Here is a 24,795-nt window from a genome sequence, read left to right on the forward strand (position 1 = left end):
TTTGGTTCGAGGGGATTTAAAAAGTTTATTGGAATAAGAGCAGCACTGCTGTACATTTGATGTCCCTTCACATGAATATACATTTAACAGCTGCATCCGTCAGCTAAATCTCATCCATTTTGTCAAACACCTCTGCCACAACCCTCACTGAGAAGTAAGCTGTGTTATATATTTAGTCTAATGGAGGAATAAGAAACAGCCAGACAAATACTGTTTTTTTTTTTTTTTTTTTTAATGTTCAGAATCTATTTGTTTTTTTTTTTTAAATAAAGTGTATTGACATTTCTAGGAAAATAATGAGAAAAATACTAAAGATTAAATGGAGTTTTGCGCCAAATTATTACACTACATGTAAATCATATGTGAAGCATGTATATTGTATTATAATATCATTTCTAGTGATATGGTGATGATGACTGAAAATCAGTCAAATTAGGACAGTTATGTATTCTCATAAACATTAGGAAGTAAAGGCTTCAGGCTTAAAACTCAAAAGAGGCTTAAAAGGGGGGGGGGGGAAGCGAGAGAAAGTTCAGATTTAGCTGACCAAACTCAATTTAGCACCTTAAAAAAAAAACATCATCTGTCAAAAATGACGTTCCACAGCAAATCCCACCTCATACCTGGCTATAGGAATAACACTGTGCAAATGCTTCATGATTAAAAGGGTGTTTGCCTAGAATGTACAAATCCTATTTGTCATCTAAAATAATTCTACATGTCAGGACCAACATGCAGTTCAGGTGTGGAGTGTGTGCAAGTTTCATGGTTTAAATACTTAATATGCTACTTTCACATTTACAACATGTGAAATACTTGCACAAATTCCCCGTAATCATATATTTATATTCATAGCCCCTCAAACTAAGCATGTCTCTAGAATGTTCACATCACTGGATATTTACTTTACAAGATCAAATGGAAATTCCCCAACAGTCCTTTCTACTTTCTACTTCTTAGAACTGCAACTTTTGTAGTGTTTGTGGGCCTGAATGATCTCTGAAAGGACAGAGGGGTCATCCAGTGTGGAGACATCCCCCAGGTTGCTCGTGTCCTCCATGGCAACCTTCCGCAAAATTCTCCTCATGATTTTTCCAGAACGTGTTTTAGGAAGACGCTTCACAACCTTAAAGAGAGCAGAGATGCTTTCACAGCTGAAAAAAAACAAATAAATCCCCTAGATATCTGTGCAACAGATCTGTGTAGACAGTGATGGACATGTTACAGTAGACTTGGGTCTTAGACAAACATTTTAAATCTATACTCCTATGTAGATGTTCTTAAAATAAATGCTCTTGTATAAAGAAATAATGTTAAAGACAAAGAAAAGGACAATGTGTAAAAGATGCAGTGAGAGAATCTGTGGGCTTTATCTTACCAGAAAATGCTCAGGGACAGCATATTTAGCAATTTTAGTAGCCACTAGGCATCTCAGATCTTCCACAACAGTCTGCTTATTCTCAGTGGTTTCTTTTAAAACCACAAACGCAAATGCAACTGATGAAACAGAGAGTGGAGACATGTAAACAATAAGTATGATTAAATTTAATAAGTCTTTATTACACAATGTTTATTATAGTCAATTGAAAAACATTTTTGTGGGTCTTACTGTGACCAAAAGAGGGGATTTTTACAGTTTATTGAATCAGGTCAAAAGATCTCTGGTTGCTGGGGGCATTCCAGATGGCTCATGAATAAAAAAAGGTGAGATGAAGAACAAATCTACGGTTGGTCAGGGGGTCTCACCTTCTCCTTTGATCTCATGTGGAATTCCTATCACTGCAGTTTCAGGAACATCTGGATGTTCATCCTAATACCAGAGAAACACAATCAGTCACCCAAAATTTTATTCTACATTTATTAAATTTAGCTCTGTAAAACTGACTTCCTTTGGAATACAAACCAAATGTCTTAGATGCTCTTTAAAAGGCTGATTACTTACACCAATTAATTCAGTGTGGTTTATTCAAAGAAACATCTTATAATTTCAGAAGTATAACTAATCAACAAAGGTCTTAATTTCCAGGTGATTCCAAATCTCTTGCAGATACTAATGCTGATGTTGTGTGATCCAGGTACTTTGAGTCATACCAGAGCATCCTCTATCTCAGCGGTACCCAGCCGATGCCCACTGATATTGATGACATCATCCATTCGTCCTGTGATCTGGTAGTAACCGTCTTCATTGCGATACGCCCCATCACCCGTAAAATAATGACCTAAGGAGTGGTATCGATTAACACCTTAATATCGTCTTCTCATTGCTTAAAATTTTTAATTTACAAATTTAAATCTTATCATATTTATGGACACTTTAAATGGTAAGGTTTACTGTTGTGAGAGACATCCAAAAAAATAATGACATTGTGTTTGAAAAATCCAAAGAGGTTATGCTGCAAGAATCTCCCTGCAAGAACATAAAAAATTCTTCTCATACTCTTTCTTTGAAGGTAGTCAGAAAGAACTCTTTAATAATTCATCAAGTACCCTCCAACATGTCCTTTTGTACCGTTAAACAAAAAGAAACCTCAAAAGCAGAGGGGTCTTACTCACCTGGGTACGGTTTAAAATATGCATCCACAAATCTCTGGTGGTCTCCAAATATAGTTCTGGCCATTCCAGGCCATGGCTGGCTGATGCACAGAGCTCCACTGACATCATTTCCTGTTATCAGCTGTCCCTTTTGGCGACAAAAGAAATTATGATAACAACGATTATGCTATGCCTCTAAAAAAAAAAAGAAGAGAGGTCCTGTTGCTCCACAGCAGAGTCTAGAGGTCTCACTGATCACCAGAGCATTTCATCTTAAAAGGAGGGGGTAGGCTTGACTAAATAGTCTCAGAGTGTAACAAAAGAACACCTCTAAGGAGATTTGACGTGCTCCAGTACACATTGTTCGTCTTTTTATTACAGCTGCAGAGGAGAATTTTAGGTTTCAAAGTTCATCACTGTCTGTAACACAAAGTCTTCCTCAAGCACTGTGGGGAGAGCTGAACTGTGGAGATCTCCATGGATCCAGACAGAGCAGAACACAAATATATCCCAAGCAGGGGTGGAAAGAGTTCTGAAAAATCATACTTAAGTAAAAGTACTGTTACTTCACAAAAAATGTAGTGAGAGAAGAGTAAAAGTACCTGTCCTAAAAATTACTTGAGTACAAAGTAGCTCATTGTTACGAATGCTTCTGTATGACCCCTTTTAATAAACACTGTACACAGAAATTAAAAAATGTAGCATATGCTGAAATTCACATTCCCTTTTATGCCGGTTTGTCAGAAATAATAAAAAAATATAGGCATCCTCCAACAGCTTTATTTTTGACTGCTGACTTTTAAAAAACAAAGGCTTGTAAAATATTGATATTTTTTGCACCTCTGTCCTTTAGATCTCTTTCTTCTCAATATGCATTAATTAAGGGGTAATTCATCCAAAAATGGAAATTCTCTCATAATTTACCTACCATTATGTTATCCCAGATGTGTATGTTTTTTTTTCTTCAGCAGAACACAAAGATTTTTTAGAAGAATATCTCAGCTCTGTTTGTCCTTACAATGCAAGTGAATGGTAGCCAGAAATCTGAAGCTCCAAAAAGCACATTAAAGGCAGCATAAAAGTAATCCATACGACTCCAGTGGTTAAATATATGCCTTGAGAAGTGATATGATAGTTGTGGGTAAGAAACAGATCAATATTTAAGTCCTTTTTTACTATAAATCTCCACTTTCACATTCCAAATGTGAAAGTGAACGTGAAGATTTATAATGATTTGTATGGACCTATAGCTGAAATAGTTTCTAAAAATCTTTGTTTGTGTTCTGCAGAAGAAAGAAAGTCATGCAAATCTAGGATGGCCTAAGGGTCAGTAAATGATGAGAGAATTTTAATTTTGGGGTGAACTATCCCTTTAAACTGCTTTAATTTGGATGGATGTTTTCTCTGTAAAAAATAGATTCCAGAATGAAGTAACTGTCATGACACGATCATGCAATTGCCCTCCGTCTTCATTGCAAAAAGCCCTTTCAGGTGCAGCCATGCAAGTGTTGTCCTGCTGTTTAAGGCCTCCTCCACATTACCCACCACCTCTTCCATGATGAATAGCAGTTGGCGCCAGATCTATTGCTGCCGTTTAAGTTTTCTATGTGCAATTTGATTTCACAAGACTGATTACTGTCTCCCTAGCCAATCTGGACAGGGATGTGGTGAACACAGATGAACGGAAAATAGCAGAGTAACAGTACAATTACAGCACTTAAAATGTTCTAAAGAAGATGTAAAAGTATAAAATGTTTGAAAATTTTAAGTATAATTCCTGTGAAAAACTACTCAGTTACAGTAATGAGAGTATTTAGAATTCTTTACACCCAAGATCCCATGTTTAGGTCTGTGCTGAGTAGGTCAGTCTGCTAATAATTATCTACACTAGAAACATAACTCAATTTTTAATAAATTATTGGTCTTGTCAAGAAAAAAAGAGCTAATTAGACCTAATCATTTCTGACCAGTTTGCTGAAACAGTTATGTAACTCTATATGGCTGTAGCTGTTCAGTCAATGGATTTTTAAAAGAGCGGTTTCCGATTTATGATTAAAATAAGGTCTGTGATTAACATTACTTGAAAAGACTTCATGATTTGTTCTACAACATAACTTTCACACACTCATACCACAAACATGAATTTTGAAACTGATGTGTGCTTTTAAAACATAGTTGCAAACAAGTTGCTATATAAGGACTACAACTACTACAAGGATACGAGTTCACATGCTTGACGAAGTGGTAGTAGCAACTTAGTAATGTAGTTTAAAAATTTGCATTTGGGGTATGACTGTGTAATTTATGTTGTAGAACAAAATGTTGAAGTCTCTTTAAGAAATGTTAACCACAGACCTTATTTGACTTACAAATCAAAAACCGTTATTTTAAAAATCCATTCAAAATTTTCTAGGGCACCCATGGATCCCTGGTGCAAATTTCTACCAGGTTTTAGGACTATAAACTGAACAGCACTATTAGCTTGATAATTAGTACTGAATTCATAGTATATAATCTATGGCCATTCTGTTTAATTCTAAATTCTCTAGTAATCTAATTTATTTTGAAGTAATAATGTATATAGTGTGGTTAGTATGGCAGTAAAAGTGTGGTTAGTATGGCAGTAAAACATCTGTGCTAGCAGTCCACATGTTGCATGACCTCCTGGTGACCCTTAAAATGGTGTGAGAGATCCCTATCAGCATTGTACTGTTGAACAAGGCATTTAACCTGCCATTAATAGTCTACAATCTACATTACTAAACAACAAGTAAACAAACATAGATCACCTTCTCCCCCATGAGTGCTGGCTGGATGCCAAAAAAGGGTCTCATAGCCATGGCAGGCCGTATTTCTGCTCCTGGTTCAGCTGGAAGTGGGGCAATACACACACCGCCAGTCTCTGAAGAGAGAGAGAGAGAGCCTGGTGAACTATCTACTTATTCTTGAACAATGTCATGCATGGTGTAATTCTGCTGATCAAGACTCCCTGACAAAATTACAGAAAAGTATACAGTTATAAAGTATACAAATGAAGCATTTGATAATTTTACACTGAGTGGATTTATTTTTTTACCTGTCTGCCACCATGTGTCCACCAGAGGGCATCGTCCATCGCCAACCACATTATGGAACCATTCCCATGCCTCGTGATTAATGGGCTCTCCAACTGCAAATGGATCAAACATTCACACGATCATTTAGTTTAACAAATTCATCAACCACACTCACTCAGAAACACTGCGCTTGCAAAAACGTGCTCTCTGAGGTGAAAGGAACTGATCTGGACTCCATAATTCAAGGACAATTTAATTTCACATTTTAGGATTCTCCTTTAAGGGGAACGGAGAGGTTTTAGGTTTAAGATCCTGTCTGAAGGGGTCAGGCAAAACCCAGGCTGGCCAAACACACAATGTGGTGTCCTTGATGCTTTGGCACAGAGTCAGATATTCCACTGTTGGTGGCTGTGTGCCTGGACTCATTAAAAAATCCTCCTGATTTCCTCAACATGCTGAACTATAACTGTGGCTAACTGTCTCAAACACAGAGCAGACTCTATCAGGGTGGTGGCAGTACAGTTTTTAAATATCTGGGCTGGTAACCAAAAGGTCTTAGGTTCAAGAACTGAAAAAGCTGATCCATGAACTGGAGAAGTTGTCATACACATTTTTTTTTAATTATTATTATTATTTTTTTTTTTAAACAAAACAATAAAAAAGTGATAAGTGATACAGAAAGCAATTGTCGACAAAAAGGGAAAGAGTTTAAAATACTATACCAATACAATACAAAAATAGATGTACAGTATTATTATTATTTGTGACAGTAGATCATAATTATTATTTTTATATTGTGACACATACCCATATCACTGTACTACACTATTTACATTCATTGTTCCATTCCAGGACAATAACAACACATCTGTATTATTTTAGAAAAGGACTGAATTTTGCATTAAAGTAACTGAATATGTTTTGTCAGATGGGTTAAATTTTGCCCTAAAGCATGTGAACAGCCAGAGTGTTTTTACTTTCGTTTAAAGGGGTCATGTCAGGAGGAATCAAATTTTCCTTGATATTTTTACATATAAGTGTTCATTCTGCTATAAGAACGTATTGTAAATATCAGAACTCAAAACTTAAATCTCCAATGCAATAAAAGCATGAAACCAAGCTACACAAACGCCTCATTTTCTACTTCCGCGACTTCCCTACATCACTAGTAGAGGTGTAATGGTTCTCTGTAAAAAACCAAACCGTATGGTTTGTCACCCCTGGTATGGTAAGCATTGGTACCGCGGTTCACCTGGAGTTTAATGATGCATCAGGAGCATAAGGTTTAGTGAAGAAAACAAAGCATCAAATAGAAATGGACAGTTACAACCTCCACAAATGCACCTGCATGTCTCTGTAGATGGACAGGCTCCGCCTGTGTATTATGTGGGTCAACTTGATGACATCACAGTCCTGCACACGTTGTGTGTAGTTGAAAACGAGCTGAAAAATGAGCCGCTGATAAAGAAGGCCCCTATGTTTCTCCTTTCTGTGAACATTTTCTTTTTACAGCCAGTTACAACAGCGATGGTCATAAACCTTTACAAAATAGGCACTGTTTGCAGACATCACTCCACGCAGGGTGCCTTTCTGCCGTATACTGGTAATATATGTAAAAAATGCACGTGATGGTTTAAAACACGCACGCAAGTTCTTCCTGTTTCCAAGCGCGGCTGTAATCTATCATGCATGCAAGCATCAATAATGCGCTTTGATTATTGTCATTAAAATGCCGTTATAGTAATACATTGATACATGATTAACAATTTACACTGATATCAGCCAGGGAAATATTTCGTGCAGTGCGCATAGAGCCACTGGTGAGCCGGACAGACATGAAACAATAAATAAAGCGCTTGGGGTGTTCATGTGGGATTTCCACGCATGATTAAAATACTCGTGCCGCATTATCACAACATCCCTTCTTGTATTAATTATAATAGCAAGGTTATTTCTTCAATAGTGGTACAGCTTCCGAATTGTAAATATACGTTGAGTTACAAATGCACTTTATGTTGATGCATGTAGCGTAATAGTACAGGTATTAAGTTAAATGTTGATTTAGTAATTAGAGACCCAGACAAAAATTAAACATGGTTTTACTATAGTAATATTATAGTAACCATGGTTTTCTTAGTAGAAATCATGGTTTTGATACAATTAACCATGGTTTTATAACAGTAATACTGTAGTTTCCATATAGTAACCATGGTTTTACTATATATTGTAACCATGACAGTAACCATGTTGATTTTGTGGTTACTTTGATTTTGCTACAAATACCATGGTTAAACTATGGTTACTGTTGTAAAACCATGATTTTTATTAGGGCAGACCTGTTGAAGTGTTTACCAAATAGATTATTCTTTGGATTTGGCAGTAATAAATTTTTTTCTGAACATAGCAAATACCGAACCATACCGAAACCGTGACCCTTAAACCGTGATACAAACCAAACCATGAGAAATTCGAATCATTACACCTCTAATCATTAGGGGACTCATTAATTAATAACTGCCTCTACAGCCACAGTATCAATGCCTACTTGAAATCATCATAGTCTTAGCAATGCCCACTGGCGCACAGTTCGTAAACAGAGAGAGAGAGAGCAGGACAGACAGGTCTAGTGTGGCCTAATCCTGAACTCCAAAGGGGACCCATCTGGACTATTTTGAATTATTTTTGTATATAAAAAATATATACTTTTTGTATATAAAAAGTATATATGAAAAATTATCATATATAACTAAATTATGACTGTTTTGGTGCAAAAAAAAAACTTTACTAACATTATCAGTGGACCTCAGGGAAGATAATAAAATTATCTATAAAATTAAAAGGGTCATGACATACTCTTTATATGTAATATATAAAGAGTATGTCATGACCCTTTTAAACTTCTGAAACAAACAAAACGTCTTTGTGGCAGGGCGGAGGGTGGGGATGGGCCGTGATACCGCACACCCGGCCCCTAATTAGGCTGATTAATCCCGAGAGGGATAAAGGCCACCAGAGACGGGAGTGCGAGAGAGAGTTACGGGCAGCTGCCTGACACCTGTGTGTGTTTGTCATTTGCTTAAGTTTATTATTAAAATATTATTGATACTGTTAAGATGGTTCTCACCTCCTCCTTTCCACTGAACTGTGTTACAGTCTTGTTTAAAAACAAATTCTCAAAGACAGATGAAAAGGTGTGTTATGCTTGGTGTTTTCTGCTTTTGTTTTTTATCTGCACTGTTTTGTTGTATTTATCATTAATTAGGTAAAATTGTGTATTGTTGGAGTAAACTTCTGAAAACTGAGCCTCACCAGATCCAAGTGTCTTCAGAGATGACCTGTCGTATTTCTTCACCCAGCTTTCGTCATAATTCAGGAGTAATCTTATGGCAGTAGGAGCTCCATAAAACTGGTTTATTTTTAACCTCTGAACTGTCTCCCAGTAACGACCTAAAAACAATTACAAAACACACTAGAACAGTCAATAACAGACAATAATAATCAAGGGTTTGATTAAAATCAGCCAGCACCTTATCAAATCACACATAAAAACAAAAGAAAAAATTAATTCAAATTCAGCTTACTATTATGTACAAGTCCTACATTATGGCTCATACCAGTGCATAAACAGGGACTTTAAAAGCAGACTTAAGTAGGGTTTATTACGAGAACATCAGAGGAAAAGTTTTTAGTCTGTAGAGGTCCCATAGTATAAAGTGCATTGCTTTACAGCCATCCAAGAAGGCTAATTCCCTTAAAATGCATCTATTAGAGGTCCTGTGTTGCATGTCTTCCTAACACCATAAAGGCAGAAAAGACACTCAGGTTAATGTGTCACAAAATGTTATCTGACAATTGAACAAAAGATTTTCCTTTTTTGATGAGGCAGGAGGAAAATAGATATTTTACATTACATATATCTAAGTAAGCAAGAAAATTAATAGAAATGTACATTATTTGTCACTCTAATAAACTCACTGAAAATGAAACTGAAACAGAGAGAGATACAGAAAGATGGTAAACAGTATACTGCATGTCACGATAGTGTTAAACATTATTTGTGAAGTTGCATTGTTTTCTCACCAGGATCAGGGTACACAGGTGTGCTCTCAAACAATACAGAAGTGGCTCCGTTACTCAGGGGTCCGTACACTACATAACTGTGACCCGTGATCCAACCGATGTCAGCAACACAGCCAAACACATCTCCTGGTACATAGTCAAATACACACTGCAACAATAGACAAAGGTGTGATACTTAGTTACATATTTGGACAAATATTTTTCTCTATTATGCAGAACAGGAGAGTGATAAGAAAGCTATAGTAAAGACCTGTTATAAATAATTAGAAGCATTGTAAGACATATCTTATCAGTCTAAGGGTAATTAAATAATTATTTGATCAAATGCAAGATTATATACCTATTTTGTACTTGTAAATAGCTTAAACATTAGACATGCAAAAAGAATGTGTAAGAAGACTCAGTAGGCCTCACCCAATGTGAAAGTATTTTCAGGCACACAACTTGCAGTATATTAACAGATACATTCCAAATCATTTAAGATATGTGATTATATCTGATTATATAAGAATAAGATCATTCTACAACAATTTGAAAAAACATAATTAGTTCAATACACAATAATTGCACAAGAACAGTTATTGTTCTTTTATTCAGTAACAAGTGTTGGGTGTAATCTAATTACAAAATAATTATTTACTTTAATCTAATTACTTTTTTAAGTAAAAAAAAAATAAATACAAAAAATAAAATAAAATATATATATATATTAGTTAAACGCATTACAGTACATTTAATAATTAATTACTTTTAAGTACATTACTTGGGTTTCACATATTATTTTAAATAATCTTACATATAAAACATTAAATATATGAATTCATATGTTCATAAATACGTCTGCTTGCATTTCTGTGACAGCTGAAGGGTGTGCGACAATGAACAAGGCGGAAATATAGATATTGTTTTGAATTTGTTCAGCAGAAAAACTAAAACTTTTCAATGAAAAATGTTTTAGAAAGTAAATTAAACGTAAAATAATTTTATTACATTCCCGATTAAGTAATAAGTAAAGTACCTGATTACAATTTTATAGAAGTAATTGATCATTTGTATTGGATTACTTATTTTGAGTAATTTACCCAACACTGTCAGTAACTAACAAAAAAATATAGCATTAGATTCTAATTACCATGAAGTCAAATGGATTTTGGACACGTACATCTTTGAAGAACTTTGGAGTTCCATGTAAATATGCATAATATAAGAATATAGTAATCATTCAGTACCATGGTAAATATCTGTAAAGGATCTCTGTGCATCTTGGAAAGGAAGAAGTGGGAGCCGGATCCATATTCAACAAGACTTTAACATTAACGCTGAACTGAAAGCATAACATCACAACATAAACACACACGAACACTGCTGCGTGTGTGTGTGAGTGTGAGTGTCTCTCTCTCTCTCTCTCTCTCTCTCTCTCTCTCTCTCTCTCTCTCTCTCTCTCTCTCTCTCTCTCTCTCTCTCTCTCTCTCTCTCTCTCTCTCTCTCTCTCTCTCTCTCTCTCTCTCTCTCTCTCTCTCTCTCTCTCATATCCCCGGCTCCTACTTTATCTGTCTCCCGCTGATTGGGCAACTCAGCGCCGGGCGTGCATCCTCACGGCCTGGCCATGCCCTCCTCCTCATCACAATATCAAAGTATTGTGGTATTACCATCTAATTTCGTCACTGTATTTTAGTTCCACCAATATACGTTTTGTCAGGGAGAAAATTATTATGTTCTTTTCAAGGGTGTTGCATTAAAAAATACCGACATTTTAAATTTAGAGCGATCTTCAGACAGAGTGAAAGCAGCATTGTGAGCAAAGAAACACACCTGATGTGTGAGGGAGGCGTAGAGAAGGTAACCAGCCTGCGTGTGCACAATGCCCTTTGGTTTACCCGTGCTGCCTGAGGTATAGAGCATAAACAACATCTCCTCACTGCCCATGGGCTCTGGAGCACACACTGAAGGCTCTCCTTCCATGGCCTGTGAAAGAGACAGAGGTTAAATTATAAATTCAAATGAAGTTACATGCCATTAATCACAACATTTCAGCCTACCACTGTTTTACTTTTCATATCCATTTGAAACTCAAATTCAAAACATGTTAATCCAAAAAAGATTAGATTCATAGCATGACCCAAGGTGAGAATGAGGAGGAAAGTTGTTCATCATCATAGTGTGCTGGTGCTGATGTGGTGGGAGGAATTATTTGATAAGTGACGGAGAGAAAAGAAAAACATTCCGTACCTTCATATTCAGATCCTGCCCCACAGCGCCTTTACAGCAAACTCTGCATCAAACCTGAATATGTATATTATATTATATTATATTATACTTTTCCTGTCTCATTTTATAAACATCGAGCTCGAAAGGTGTTTTCTAGGGCTGAAACGATTAGTCGACGTTATCGACAATGTGGACAATAAAAAATTGTCGACAAATATTTTCGTTGTCGAATAGTTGTTTGATCTTAACGTAACATAAGATCATATGAAACTCTAATGATTGCACACAAGAGCAGCACTGCAGCTCGCGCCTGACTGAGGAGAGGAAGAATTCACATCTCACAGTCCAGACGCATTCTAAACTTTCCAAACAGCTTCAGGTGATGTAGATCGCAAAGTATGAGGGAATTATAATGCAAAAATACCAAATAAGTAAATACAGAAGCACTCTTGTTGTGGAATAAGCAGAGCCGGATCTGACGCTCAGCTTAAGCAAAACTTGCATGTCGAGCATCTTTAAAGGAAACACCCTAGCATTACATCTTTAATGCAGTTATATTTAATGCGTTATAGCTTTATTAAAGTTAAAATAAGGAAACTGGCATTTCTCTGTGCGGTCAGCGCCTCTTCTATGAGTTGCGCGAAGTGTCCCGATCTAAGGGTGAGAGATTGAAACTGCACCCGGCTGAGGTACACTCTGTCGAGGGGGCACTCATCCCTCGAGTGCGCGCGCTTAATGCAGCTAGATTATAACGCGACGGCAACTTATTGAATCATAATATATGTCACTGTGCATTTCTTATCGTGAAGAAAATTGTCAAAACGCAGCTTAATTAATAAGCTTAATTAAAAAAAAATTTTTTTTAAGAGTTAAAGATGGATTGAAGTGAACAGAAAGGTGAGAGAGGGTAGTCTTCGCCCCATTATACACTGCAAAAAAAAGAATTTTTTATTTGTTTTTGTTTTGGCTTATTTTCCAATATAAATATCTAAAACTCCTTTAAAACAACGTACATTTACTTTAGCAGCTATAATGCAGAAGAATTTTGAATATAATATTAAAAATACAAATATTTTAAAATATCTAAAAATCCTTTAAAAAAAGATGCATTCACCTGAGAAGTAGTATATAAGATATAAGACTTGCTTTTAGAGAATAGATCTTGAATATAAGTGTATTTTGTCTTTACTGCACTCACAGAAGTATAAACAAGTGAAACAAATACACTTATATACAAAATACACTTATATTTAAGATACATTCTCTTAAAGCAAGTCTAAATATCTTATGTTACTTCTCAAGTAAATGTATCTTGTTTTAAGGATTTTTAGACAATTTCAAATGGAAAAAAAGACAAATACACTTGATAACAATAGGCTTTTTTTTGTAGTGAACTTTTTACTGAATTAAACATAATAAAAAGTATTTTTCCCTTTAATTCAGTGAATGTCATTTAGAGGTATTTTTAAAAGATGATTTTGTCCTCTTTATTGTTAGCAAGCATGTTTAATACAACCTTTTAAGTCGGGGCACAAGCTGAATAATCAGTTTAGAGTTAATTATTAATTATTGCAATAATCGCCCGAATAGTTGAATAATTGTTCTAATAATCGTTAGATTAGTCGATTATCAAAATAATCGTTAGTTGCAGCCCTAGTGTTTTCATGTTCTTAAAAACAGAATTCATAATCGCTTAAATGCAAGACACATTATCTGAATGTCTCCGGTTTAAATGCACATCTTTTAAGTTCAGTCACCCAGGCATTTTTGTTGGCAAACGTCCTTGTATGCCATGTTAAACATTTAGCCATGATGTCCATTGTTATGGTTTTGATTTTAACAGTTGTGTAATTTAATAGCAATCTTAGTTTAGTCTAACGGATTTTCCTCATTTTAGTTTTTTCAAATAACAAAATCCCTGCGAATACCGAGATTAAACAAATTTAGATCCTTCAACCAAACCGCTAATCTTAAAACTCTATACTTCTGCAGCCCTTTTAATCTGCATTTTGAGAGTTCACTGAGGCACTGTTCTTTACACAGTATTTTGTTTTTTTAATAAATGCTATTTTATCCATTATATGCAGAACAATATATTTGTGAACTTTCCTTAAATAGATTGGCAAATACATGACCACTGTGACCTAGTCTGGGAAAAATTAAATCATTCTACAACAGAAGTACACTTCTTGTCTCATGTCCATAATTATGCACAAATCAGGGACACATTCCTTTCAGTAATTCAGTAATAGATTCAGTAATATTACATTATATTTTTGAGTTTAATAAAACCAGTTAATTTAAATGTTACAAAATGAAGCACAAATTTAAGGCTACCTGACAAAACATTTTAACAGTATGGATGAAAAAGAAATACAAATGCAGCTGAAAGTGACATAATATATTTAAAACATTTATGCACATGGCAACTTAAGACTAGTATCTTATTTTGTATGTATTGGATACTTTGGCAACGTAAAATTTTTATTACGCCACTTCTTGACTTACTGTAGATTAAGAGTAACCATTTCCCCCTTTGTACATAAACATCATTTCAGTCATGTTATTTCTATATTTCATGGCTGTTCATTCATTTATTCTGGCACATAGGCAAGAACAGAGTAATGAAAAAACCCTACAATAACTTAATAAAATAACTTATTATTAAATATTTATATAATTTGGCTTTATAAACTACTGTACACAGCAGGAGATCATTGTAGTGGGATTGTGAGTTACCTCATCTAATGGAATATCTAGTTTGCCCATTGGCACACTATTGTTGGTCCTCTTGGTGACAAACACATGCTGCACAGATGGACAGCTCTTTACTGCTCTATCCACTGTGGACTTCAGATCGAAGAGACGGCCGCCCCTCACACCTTGGTTGCATGTGATCACAAACTTGCACTGGGCTGTATGTATGGAAGAGACAGGGAGACAAAATGAAACAGACACTATCTTGACAATACCATTGCTAACATAGCCACTAAGCTGAAGTATTTGGTACCTCTAACCAGGAGCTAAATTTAGATATGCTTCAAACAACAAAGGAAACACAGAATGTGCATGTGAGTGTGTTTCATTAAGTGAGTGAACATACTGCAGAAAATTCTTTAAGGAAATTCTAATCAAGTCAAGCAGAAAACAAAAAATAGGCATAAAATGAAACAGCTTAATTTTTGGTTTGCAATAGAAACCATTTCACTGCCTTTACTGCACCTCAAAAAGTCCCTTTTGATGTTCTCTGCTGTCAGATAAGATCAGAAAGAAACATCTGCTCAGTCTCTGTTTTATTGAATTAGATAAGAACATGCAGGCTTGCCTGGGAACAAACGCCCAAAACGTATCTCTGTCCAGAAAAGCACACACACGTACGCACGCACACACACCCAAAGATGCTCTGTTTAGGGTTTTATTTAGCTATGACAAATGCAGTGTGTACAAAACTCTCCCTGGAAACACACTTGACCCTCAGTCAGTGCTCAGCAACCCCTGAAAATCATGTGGAAGTTTTACTCAAAAGTGATAGCTAGCAGAGGACTTTAAACTCTGAGGTTATAGTCAAGAAAACCTTGCCTTGTAAGAACAACACTGTGATGTGATAACCTGTAATTTTTCGCTACCTTAAGGAGCTATTTCTACTTGATCTAGTCTGCAAAAATGAGTTTGTAGGTGTAACCTAAAGTAGTCTGGTTAATTCAGTAATGTTAAATCATATTTTTTACTTGTATTAATCCTGGAATATTTCTAATGTGGTAGCATCTAATTTTTACTCAAGTTAGAATTTGTGGCATAGTGATGATAATTATAAAAATGTATTTTGAATTGTCCCTCCTTTTCTTTAAAAAAATAAAAGCACAAATCTGTGTTACAGTGAGGCACTTACAATGGAAATGAATGGGACTGATCTGTAAACGTTAAAATACTCACTCTTTTAAAAGCATAGGCACAAGGTGTAAACAATATGCGTGTTAACATGATTTTAGTGTGATAAAATTGCTTACTAACCTTTTTTGTGTAAAGTTATAGCCAATTTTACAACATTGTTGCCATGACGATGTAACGCTGCTAGCATTCTGAGATGCTTTTCTTCTCACCACAATTGTACAGAGTGGTTATCTGAGTTACTGTAGACTCTGTCAGTTTGAAACAGTCTTGCCATTCTCCGTTGATCTCTCTCATCAACAAGGCATTCTGTCCACAGAACTGCCGCTCACTGGATGTTTTTTGTTTTTGGCACCATTCTGAGTAAATTCTAGAGACTGTTGTGTGTGAAAATCCCAGGAGATCAGCAGTTACAGAAATACTCAAATCAGCCTGTCTGGCACCAACAAACATCCATGCGATTATCTAATCAGCCAATCATGTGGCAGCAGTAAAGTGCATAAAATCATGCAGATACGGGTCAGGAGCTTCAGTTAATGTTCACATCAACCATTAGAATGGGTTAGAAATGTGATCTCAATGATTTGGACTGTGGCATGATTGTTGGTGCCAGATGGGCTGGTTTGAGTATTTATGTAACTGCTGATCTCCTGGGATTTTCACACACAACAGTCTCTAGAGTTTACTCAGAATGGTGCCAAAAACAAAAAACATCCAGTGAGTGGCAGTTCTGTGGTCGGAAATGCCTTGTTGATGAGAGAGGTCAACAGAGAATGGCCAGATTGGTTCGAACTGACAAAGTCTACGGTAAATTAAATAACCGCTCTGGACAATTGTGGTGAGAAGAATAGCATCTCAGAATGCTATTCTGAGATGCGGGTTGGCGCTGTTTTGGTGGCATGAGGAGGACCTACACAATATTAGGCAGGTGGTTTTAATGTTGTGGCTGATCGGTGTATATGATGATGATGAAGATGAGAACAAGACAGGTGCGATAAGGTGGTGCGTTGAGAACGGTGTGCAGTAGGAGCGATGGTGTGAAAGAAGGGAAGTGCACCCGCAGTTGTACAGTTGTACTGATGAGAAGAAGAAAGGCAGGAGGGCGATAACGACCGGTGTATCGCAGTTCTAAGATGCTGAGCTAAAGTTATGTGCCATATTATGGAAAGTCACGCTCTCGCTGCAAACGGAACAACAAACTCCTTGTTGAGAAACTCACCTGGATCATAGCTGGCTGACTACATCGCTACGAAGCTTGGGTGACGCCAATTCTGAGCGTGGATGTGGGGCTACGAAATGCAGAAGGTGAGAGTGTCCTCTGTTGCTGGCCACGGAGAGATTGACTGTGACTGTGCACGTCTGACTACAGGTATGAGCCCTGATATCGTTTCTTTTTGCCTCTACAAACTCATTCATAGTCAATACAGCGCTAATACTGACTTTGGAGAACTGTAACCTGTCTCAATGGATTAGTGTGGCATGGTACAAACCCACATGGACAAACACTGCACCCACAACCGCATCACACACACACAAATACACATTTACACAGTCCCAACTTTTCAATTGTATAGTTTGTGAGATAATGATGTTTATTTGAAATGTTTTAATTATTTTGTACTATGGACTATTAATTCACAGGGACTAAAAAGGGGTTGTTGCACAGATTATAGTGTAACATTTCTAAAGGACTAAAGGACTTGCATTGGTTTGTTTGTTTTCTTTTCTTTCTTTCTCTCATTGCAAACCAAGAATAAAGCTGGGTTCTATTTGAAAAAAAACGTACATTTGTTTAGATATTCTTTGTTTTCATATTTTCTTACTTTGTAGGCCTACAAACTGTTCACAAAAAGTGAATGTATGTATGTGAAACTCATCTCATCAAACAAGAACTGAGTAAAAGCCTTTATTTGTGATTAGACGGTGTGTGAAAAATGTTCATGTCCCATTTATATATATATATATTTAGTAACTGTGGTAAAAGATATTTGGGAAAAATCTGGTGTTCTACTGACCATAATATTCATTTTGAAACAACAACGATTTAACAACTTACAGCTCAAATAATACACAAGATTTAACAGAAGAATTAATGTGCTTTAAAATTACAAGCTTCACATTTCTGTCTTTAAATGGCCCCATTCACTTCCATAATAAGTGCCTCTTTTAAGTTTGCTTTTGCTAAAGAAAAGACAAATTCTAAAGATCTAATTTGAGTTTTTAAATGCAACCTGAGTGTGTGTATACTGTAACTTCAGGAGCGCAAACATACATCTGTGTTGCATTTCTTTCTATTAATTTTACATTTTCATTTTTACTTATTATTTTATTTTTATATTGTTTTTTGCTCTTGCTAGGCATTATTATTTCAGTTTAATCTCATGTTGTGTGCAATACTGTCTTCACAAGTTAGAGATAAAGGACTGTCTCTATTTCAAGGTCTGTCACAGGACGATGTTGTGAAGCAGTAATTTTCCATTGTTTTTGCTTGGTATAACACGTTTTGAACTTGTGTTGGTCATACAAAGTAAGACTGAGCACTGAGACAGACGCAAATGACTAAATTCAGGCATAAAACTATGTGAGCCAATGACATGTAATCTAATAGCCAATTAACTTGCGTACTCTCTCTATGCCTAACATTTAAATTTGCTCAGTCTGCAAGTAAGCCAGTTTCACTGCAGTGCACTGCGAGAGTTTTCTCTGAAACCCTCTACCTCCCCAGGTCTAGATTTGCTACATAGGATATTATATTTATGTGTAATTGTGCAGCAGCATGTCTTGTTTTTTTTCCAAATGAGCAGCAGCATGTCCATTAGGGCTGGTCGATATGTAAAATATATTTTTGCGATAACTGCCTAAAAAAATATTGTGATATCTGATTACATCGTCAACCCCCCTGCTGAGGGTCGGTGAATTGTTTTTGCTTTAAAAATATAATTAATTTATTGAAACACGAAAAACATATACAAAAGACATTTCTAAATTCAAATTGCACTTTAAACTAAACGAAAAATGCAATAAAATAATGAAGTGATCAAAAAAATCTTATTTAACCACCTCCCCAAATCCAAACATTTACCGTCTCCAACGGCTTCATTTGCCATCACGCAAGCATCCATCAACACAGGAGGAAAATTACTAATAGCCTACAGATTAAGAACTGAAGACAGTTATAAATGTGAAGACAATAATAATCCAAATAAATAAGCCTAATAAATTCCCTTGTGTTCCCAAAATAATGCTGCCAAATGTGTGTTCTTACCGAATTTGTGTTTGTATTGCATTCTGGTAATACAGTTAATTCTGCCAAAATAAAATAAAATAAAACTCAATTTTAGGTTCAAGGTGAACGTGTCTTGCATTACTTTATGATTTAATCACTTTTGTCTTGTTTATTTAATACAAAGATATATATTACGGAACCTGCAGAGTTGCGTTCACAATGCATTCCAACCGAGTGGAAATAACACAAACTAAACTCACAGCACCTCCTGAGATGATCGGAGATCATTTGCAGCAATCTTGTAGACGACATTATTCTTGAAAACAGTTTTCAGATGAATGAAACAGAGAAAAAAGCAGTGAAAACTCTTTACATGCACTTTTTCCTTGAGGCAGACTCACCGACATGCATGTGTTCACCACGACAGGCTTGTGCTGCATGCCTCTGAACAAACAGCGAATCAGACACAAGCATTAACAGCTTTTCTTTTGTCTGTTCTTTTCTCCCCAATTCCCAATGCGCTCTAAGGTGGTGTAGTGACTCGCCTCAATCCGGGTGGCGGAGGATGAATCTCAGTTGCATCCGCGTCTGAGACTGTCAATCCGCGCATCTTATCATGTGGCTTGTTGAGCGCATTACCGCGGAGACCTAGCGCATGTGGAGGCTTCACGCTATTCTCCGCGGCATGCACAACTCTCCACACGCCCCACCGAGAGTGAGAACCATATTATAGAGTCCACGAGGAGGTTACCCCAACGTGACTCTACCCACCCTAGCAACCGGGCCAACTGGTTGCTTAGGAGACCTGACTGGAGTCACTCAGCACACCCTGGATTCGAACTTGCGACCCCAGGTGTGGTAGTCATCGTCTTTACTTGCTGAGCTACCCAGGCCCCCTATTTTGTCTGTTCTTAAAAATTTAATAAAGTGTGTTTCTTCAAGCACATGTCTTTGTGACTAACAGTATTTCCTGTCATGTGTCACTCCGAGACAGGTCGCCGGCTTGTTGCCGTTAGATGAGCAAAATTACCCGTGCATGAAATACATTTGGACAAGGAACTTGCGGGCTGGATTCAACCTCGTCGCATTTGGCGGGTGGCGGGTGCTAGTTTCACACCTTGGCCACTGTTTAATATATTTGATGACTTCCCAGATCCATGGTTTCGCCATTTTCCGATATTGTCGATCATTGTCTGTTCACAATCGGCATCGGGATCTTTGTAAGACATCATCGATATCCGATTACATCGTCCTATCGCCCAGCATTAATGCTTAACTCAGTATATCTGTGAATGTTCCAGCTTTAGCAAGTCTCCGTACTTTCTCTATAACAGCAGAAGCATGGCAAGATTTAGTCCACCAAGACCAATATCCTATCAATATGTCATAACCACATTAGCATGCTAAATCTTTCCGAGAGCTGTCATGGTTGAACTAAGATTATTCAATCAGCTCATTTTTACCATCCCTTCATCTCCTAACTTCTGCTATATTCCCCTGCTGACTCTGCCAAGCTCTTGGGCTGGTGGAAGAGTTAACATAACAAGCAGTGATATTGACTACCTTTTTGATATCAGACAAAACTGAAAAGAAAATTTGGGATATCTTCTGACGGCAAGAGAGGTCTAATGTGAGACTGGATCTAACATTCTTGGCGTTGTCAGTCAGGATGGATGATTTAATATTCATTAGGCAGGATGGATGATCTATCAAAGGTTACATTTCAGTGTATAAATTGAAATGATCTAAAACATTTTGCCAGTTAAAATGTAAAAATAGGTTGCATTACATGTTTTGTTTACATAAACTGCTTTATGCTTCATGCATCAAAACGACCATACATTCTTACTCACCATCCTGAATTCTGCTGGCCAAAGACTCTGAGCTGAACCCTGCAAACACCACAGTGTGCACTGCACCAATGCGGGCACATGCCAACATGGCCGCTACTGCCATAGGAGACACAGGCATGTAGATGGCCACTCGTTCTCCTCTCTGGACCCCGTGATTCTTTAATGTGTTGGCAAGACGACATGTCATCTTTAGAAGTTCCCTGAAATGTAGTGGCAAAGATCCAGATGTTTTACAGCTCTAAACATAGATAAATTATGGAAGTACAATTATACAGCTGACTAACAGGAAATTCCTCAAGTGAGAAAATTTAAAAGTAAATCTGAATGTTGGTTTAATTTCAAGTGGTTCAAGTGCTGAGTTAAATGAACTTGCATGGAAACATGAGAAGAAAATAAGAGAAAGAGAGATCACTGATATATCTCTGACATCAAATTGGCTGGCAATTTATCTGTAGTGTATTAATAATGTATTTATACCATAATACAGTACTAGTATATTTGTAGATGCCTGATGTATGTGTTACTATGCCATCATATAAGACTTTATCTGGAAACTGAGTAGTGTGATTTAGTGAACAGTTCATGAATGAGAATCAAAGGCGTGTCTAAGCAGAGAACTCCACAGTACAGCTTTTACTTGTCACATATGTCAGGTCCCAAGGCTTTCTGGATCTCTTCAATACACTGTAGTGAGATCACCAAATAAACACTTTTACTTTCGTACTAATGCGTATCAGTGTGTTTGCACTTCCTGTTTACCACTGTAAGCAGGAAATAATGGTTGCCGTGTACAGTACTGTCCTAACAGTGTCATACTGCATGGTTACACACTTCTGCTTTTTGACTGCTTCTTCACCCAACACCCTGTCATGATTTCTATCCGAGTTACTGAGAAACTACTATAAAATCCCTGTCATTAGAATAATCTCTGCATCTCAACAATAAATATGAGAAATAGTATCTTTTCAAAGTTTAACGCACAGGCTAGATTAGAAGAAACAGCCTGCTGAACATTGTGTTTTGGTAATGCCTGCGAACAGTAGATATTTAGCTTACTATGAACAGCACTGATCCGAATCTCAGCTGTGATCAATCACAAGCACCGTGGAGAGCGAGAAAGTGAAAGAGAGGGCACATTCCAACACAAAAACCATCAAAACCTTCCTTTGTTCTCCATCAGAAAGAGGGTTATCTTATGCAGTTCCTTTTGCATGGGAAGGAATTCCCCCTAAAGTCTTCCCTTCGGTGGTGTGTGCTCTCATATCACGTTAAAGGAATGTTCCAGGTTAAGCTCAATTGGCAGCATTACTGGCATAATGTTGATTACCACAAATAATCACTGGCCCCATTCACTTCCATTGCAAGTGTCTTGCTGTAACCACGTTTTTTGCTTTTCTTTAAACAAAAAAGGGACGAGTCTAAATTATTTTTGAAGTAAATTAACATTATGCCACAAATGTTGTCGATAGAGCTTAAAGGGATCGTTCACCCAAAAATGACAATTCTCTCATCATTTACCTCATGCCATCCCAGATGTGTATGGCTTACTTTCTTCTGCTGAACATAAATGAAGATTTTTAGAAGAATATCTCAGCTCTGTAGGTCCATACAATTAAAGTGAATGGTGGCCAGAACTTTGCAGGCCCAAAAAGCACATAAAAACAGCATATAAGTAATCCATATGACTCCAGTGGTTAAATCTATATCTTCAGAAGCAATATGATAGGTGTGGGTGAGAAAAAGATCAATATTTAAGTCCTTTTTTTACTGGCCCAGTAGGTGGCAATATGCACAAAAAATGGTCAAAAACAAAAGAAGAAAACTGTGAAAGTGAAAGTGGAGATTTATAGCAAAAAAAAAAAAAAAGGTCTCAAATGTTGATCAGGTTCTCATCCACACCTATCATGAAGGTATGTATTTAACCACAGGAGTAATATGAATTACTTGTATGCTGCCTTTGTATGCTTTTTTGAGCTTCAAAGTTCTGGCCAACACTCACTTGCATTATCAGGACCAACAGAGCTGAGATATTTCTAAAAATCTTCATTTGCGTTCAGCAGAAGAAAGAAAGTCACACTTCTGGGATGGCATGAGACTGAATAAATGATGAGAGAATTATCATATTTGGGTGAACTATCCCTTTAACTTGCATTAAACACATACAATTATTTTAACTGTGTCTATATCAGTGTCCACAAAATGTGCCCTTGTAAGACTGGGGGGTGGGGGTGAAGATAAGGGCCACATATAAGGTTCTCAGGAGCTTCAAATGTACCTGTAGGTGATCTTTTCTTCTGTGCCAGGCTCGTCTTTCTCCCAAATCAATGCCACTCTGTCTGGATCCTTTGCCATGTGTACATCCAAACAGTTCACTGTCAATTCATTTAAACGGAAAATACTAGATTTACAGTTGTTTTGGGGGGGGGGAAATATCTCATGTAATTCTAAAGCATGTGGGAATATGACTATGAGATAAAATACATATTTTTCTGATATCTGGAAGTAGGAGTTGGGACATGAAATGTATGCGATCATAAAAAAAACGAACCAATAAAGATAAGCTGTGAAACTTATTACCAGAGACGTTCAGCTGGCCTCCAAGAAACCAGTTAATTTTCCCACTCGAGAGATCACAGTCCTTCACTTGATCGAAAAGTTTGGTCCATGTCAGCCTTTCCTTGGCAATGGATCCCCAGAAAGTTTCGGGATCTCTCACTGACAGTTCGTATAAATCTGCATATGTCTTTCCAACGAGATGCGAGCTCAGGTCCGGTTGAGCCGCACTGATGCTGTTGGACAGCGATCGTGCATGGCACTGTGAGATGAATAACACACTTTTACGCAGACATTTCTTGCTTCTAAAGATGTTTTCCCTGCTCAGATAATTCAGCAAACGTCTGCTCACACGTCCAGCCATTGTTCCGTTAAGTTTGTAAGTCTCCTCAGACTGTGGGCGTTCTCTGAACAGAAACAGGCTTGCAGTGTGGGAGGAGGAAACTGACAAAGTGCTTGTCTAAAAGAAAACACACCACGGGACACTACAGATCACCCGCCCTATAAATCCTTCTTCAGCATGTAAGTCAAGACTCACTTGTGTTCTGGCTTTCACAATGGTACAATGCAATTTCCTTTTATAAGCGGGAGTTTTGGATGTTACATAATATGTAAAGTCGTCTTTTAATAACTAAAGCAGTCGTGCTAAAACAATCCTTAAATCCAAAATTTCTGAGGGCTCAATATCAAAAAGCGTAAATGTTTTCTTACGAAATTGTTTTAGATATTGCCAGCGTCCTATTACCTCCTATCACACGAAACGTAGGCTATTCTGTCACATATTACTGGGTTTTATTTGTATACGTTTAATTCTAGCATGTTACCTCATTTTTCTAAAACGTTTTACTTACTGCGACACGTTGCGTCCCTTGAGATTATACCCTAAACTCCTGCTACCCTCTAGTGGACGACGTCCTCAGGGGCAGTTCAGACACTACAACCTGTTTCCTGACACCATTTTAAATAAATAAATACATACACAAAATCTGTCTGTCAGTTGGTCGGTCTATCTGTCTGTCTCATTATTTTTTATCTATCTATCTATCTATCTATCTATCTATCTATCTATATGTCTGTCTGTCATCTGTCTGTCTGTCTGTCAGTTGGTCCGTCTATCTGTCTATCTGTCTGTCTCATTATTTTTATCTATCTATCCATCTATCTATCTTTCTATCTATCTATCATCTGTCTGTCTGCCTGTCTGTCAGTTGGTCGGCCTATCTGTCTGTCTACTTATTTGTTATCTATCTATCTATCTATCTATCTATCTGTCTATCTATCTGTATGTATGTCTGTCTGTCATCTGTCTGTCTGTCTATCTGCCTGTCTGTCTGTCATAACTGTTTTCCTATCTATCTATCTATCTATCTATCTATCTATCTGTCTGTCTGTCTGTCAT

The 24,795-nt window shown here is 36.9% G+C and overlaps 1 protein-coding gene and 1 long non-coding RNA gene across 5 annotated transcripts in view; one reads left to right on the forward strand and one right to left on the reverse strand.

Annotated features, from left to right (window-relative positions):
* LOC127455284 (acetyl-coenzyme A synthetase 2-like, mitochondrial) lies at positions 1–23,888 on the reverse strand. Of its 4 annotated transcripts, none has more exons than XM_051723035.1 (14): positions 23,392–23,886; positions 23,119–23,186; positions 20,844–21,043; positions 14,616–14,791; positions 11,481–11,633; positions 9,669–9,816; positions 8,898–9,035; positions 5,609–5,701; positions 5,322–5,434; positions 2,554–2,680; positions 2,092–2,219; positions 1,747–1,810; positions 1,379–1,497; positions 1–1,126 (listed from the first exon to the last, which is right to left on the reverse strand). In XM_051723035.1, the coding sequence occupies exons 1-14, from the start codon at positions 23,758–23,760 to the stop codon at positions 950–952; spliced, it is 2,073 nt and encodes a 690-aa protein (XP_051578995.1). In that variant the 5' UTR covers positions 23,761–23,886; the 3' UTR covers positions 1–949. The 4 variants fall into 4 exon arrangements, with proteins under 4 accessions (XP_051578995.1, XP_051578994.1, XP_051578997.1 ...); XM_051723034.1 differs by having other exon boundaries at positions 23,119–23,215; positions 23,421–23,882; XM_051723037.1 differs by having other exon boundaries at positions 23,421–23,546.
* LOC127455292 (uncharacterized) overlaps positions 23,806–24,795 on the forward strand; it is a 10,527-nt gene continuing 9,537 nt past the window's right edge. The window contains exon 1 of the long non-coding RNA XR_007899653.1: positions 23,806–23,918. This is a non-coding gene — a long non-coding RNA (uncharacterized LOC127455292). The remainder of the gene's footprint in view (positions 23,919–24,795) is intronic.

Source organism: Myxocyprinus asiaticus, chromosome 17 (assembly GCF_019703515.2).
Source record: "Myxocyprinus asiaticus isolate MX2 ecotype Aquarium Trade chromosome 17, UBuf_Myxa_2, whole genome shotgun sequence".
Classification (NCBI taxonomy): domain Eukaryota; kingdom Metazoa; phylum Chordata; class Actinopteri; order Cypriniformes; family Catostomidae; genus Myxocyprinus; species Myxocyprinus asiaticus.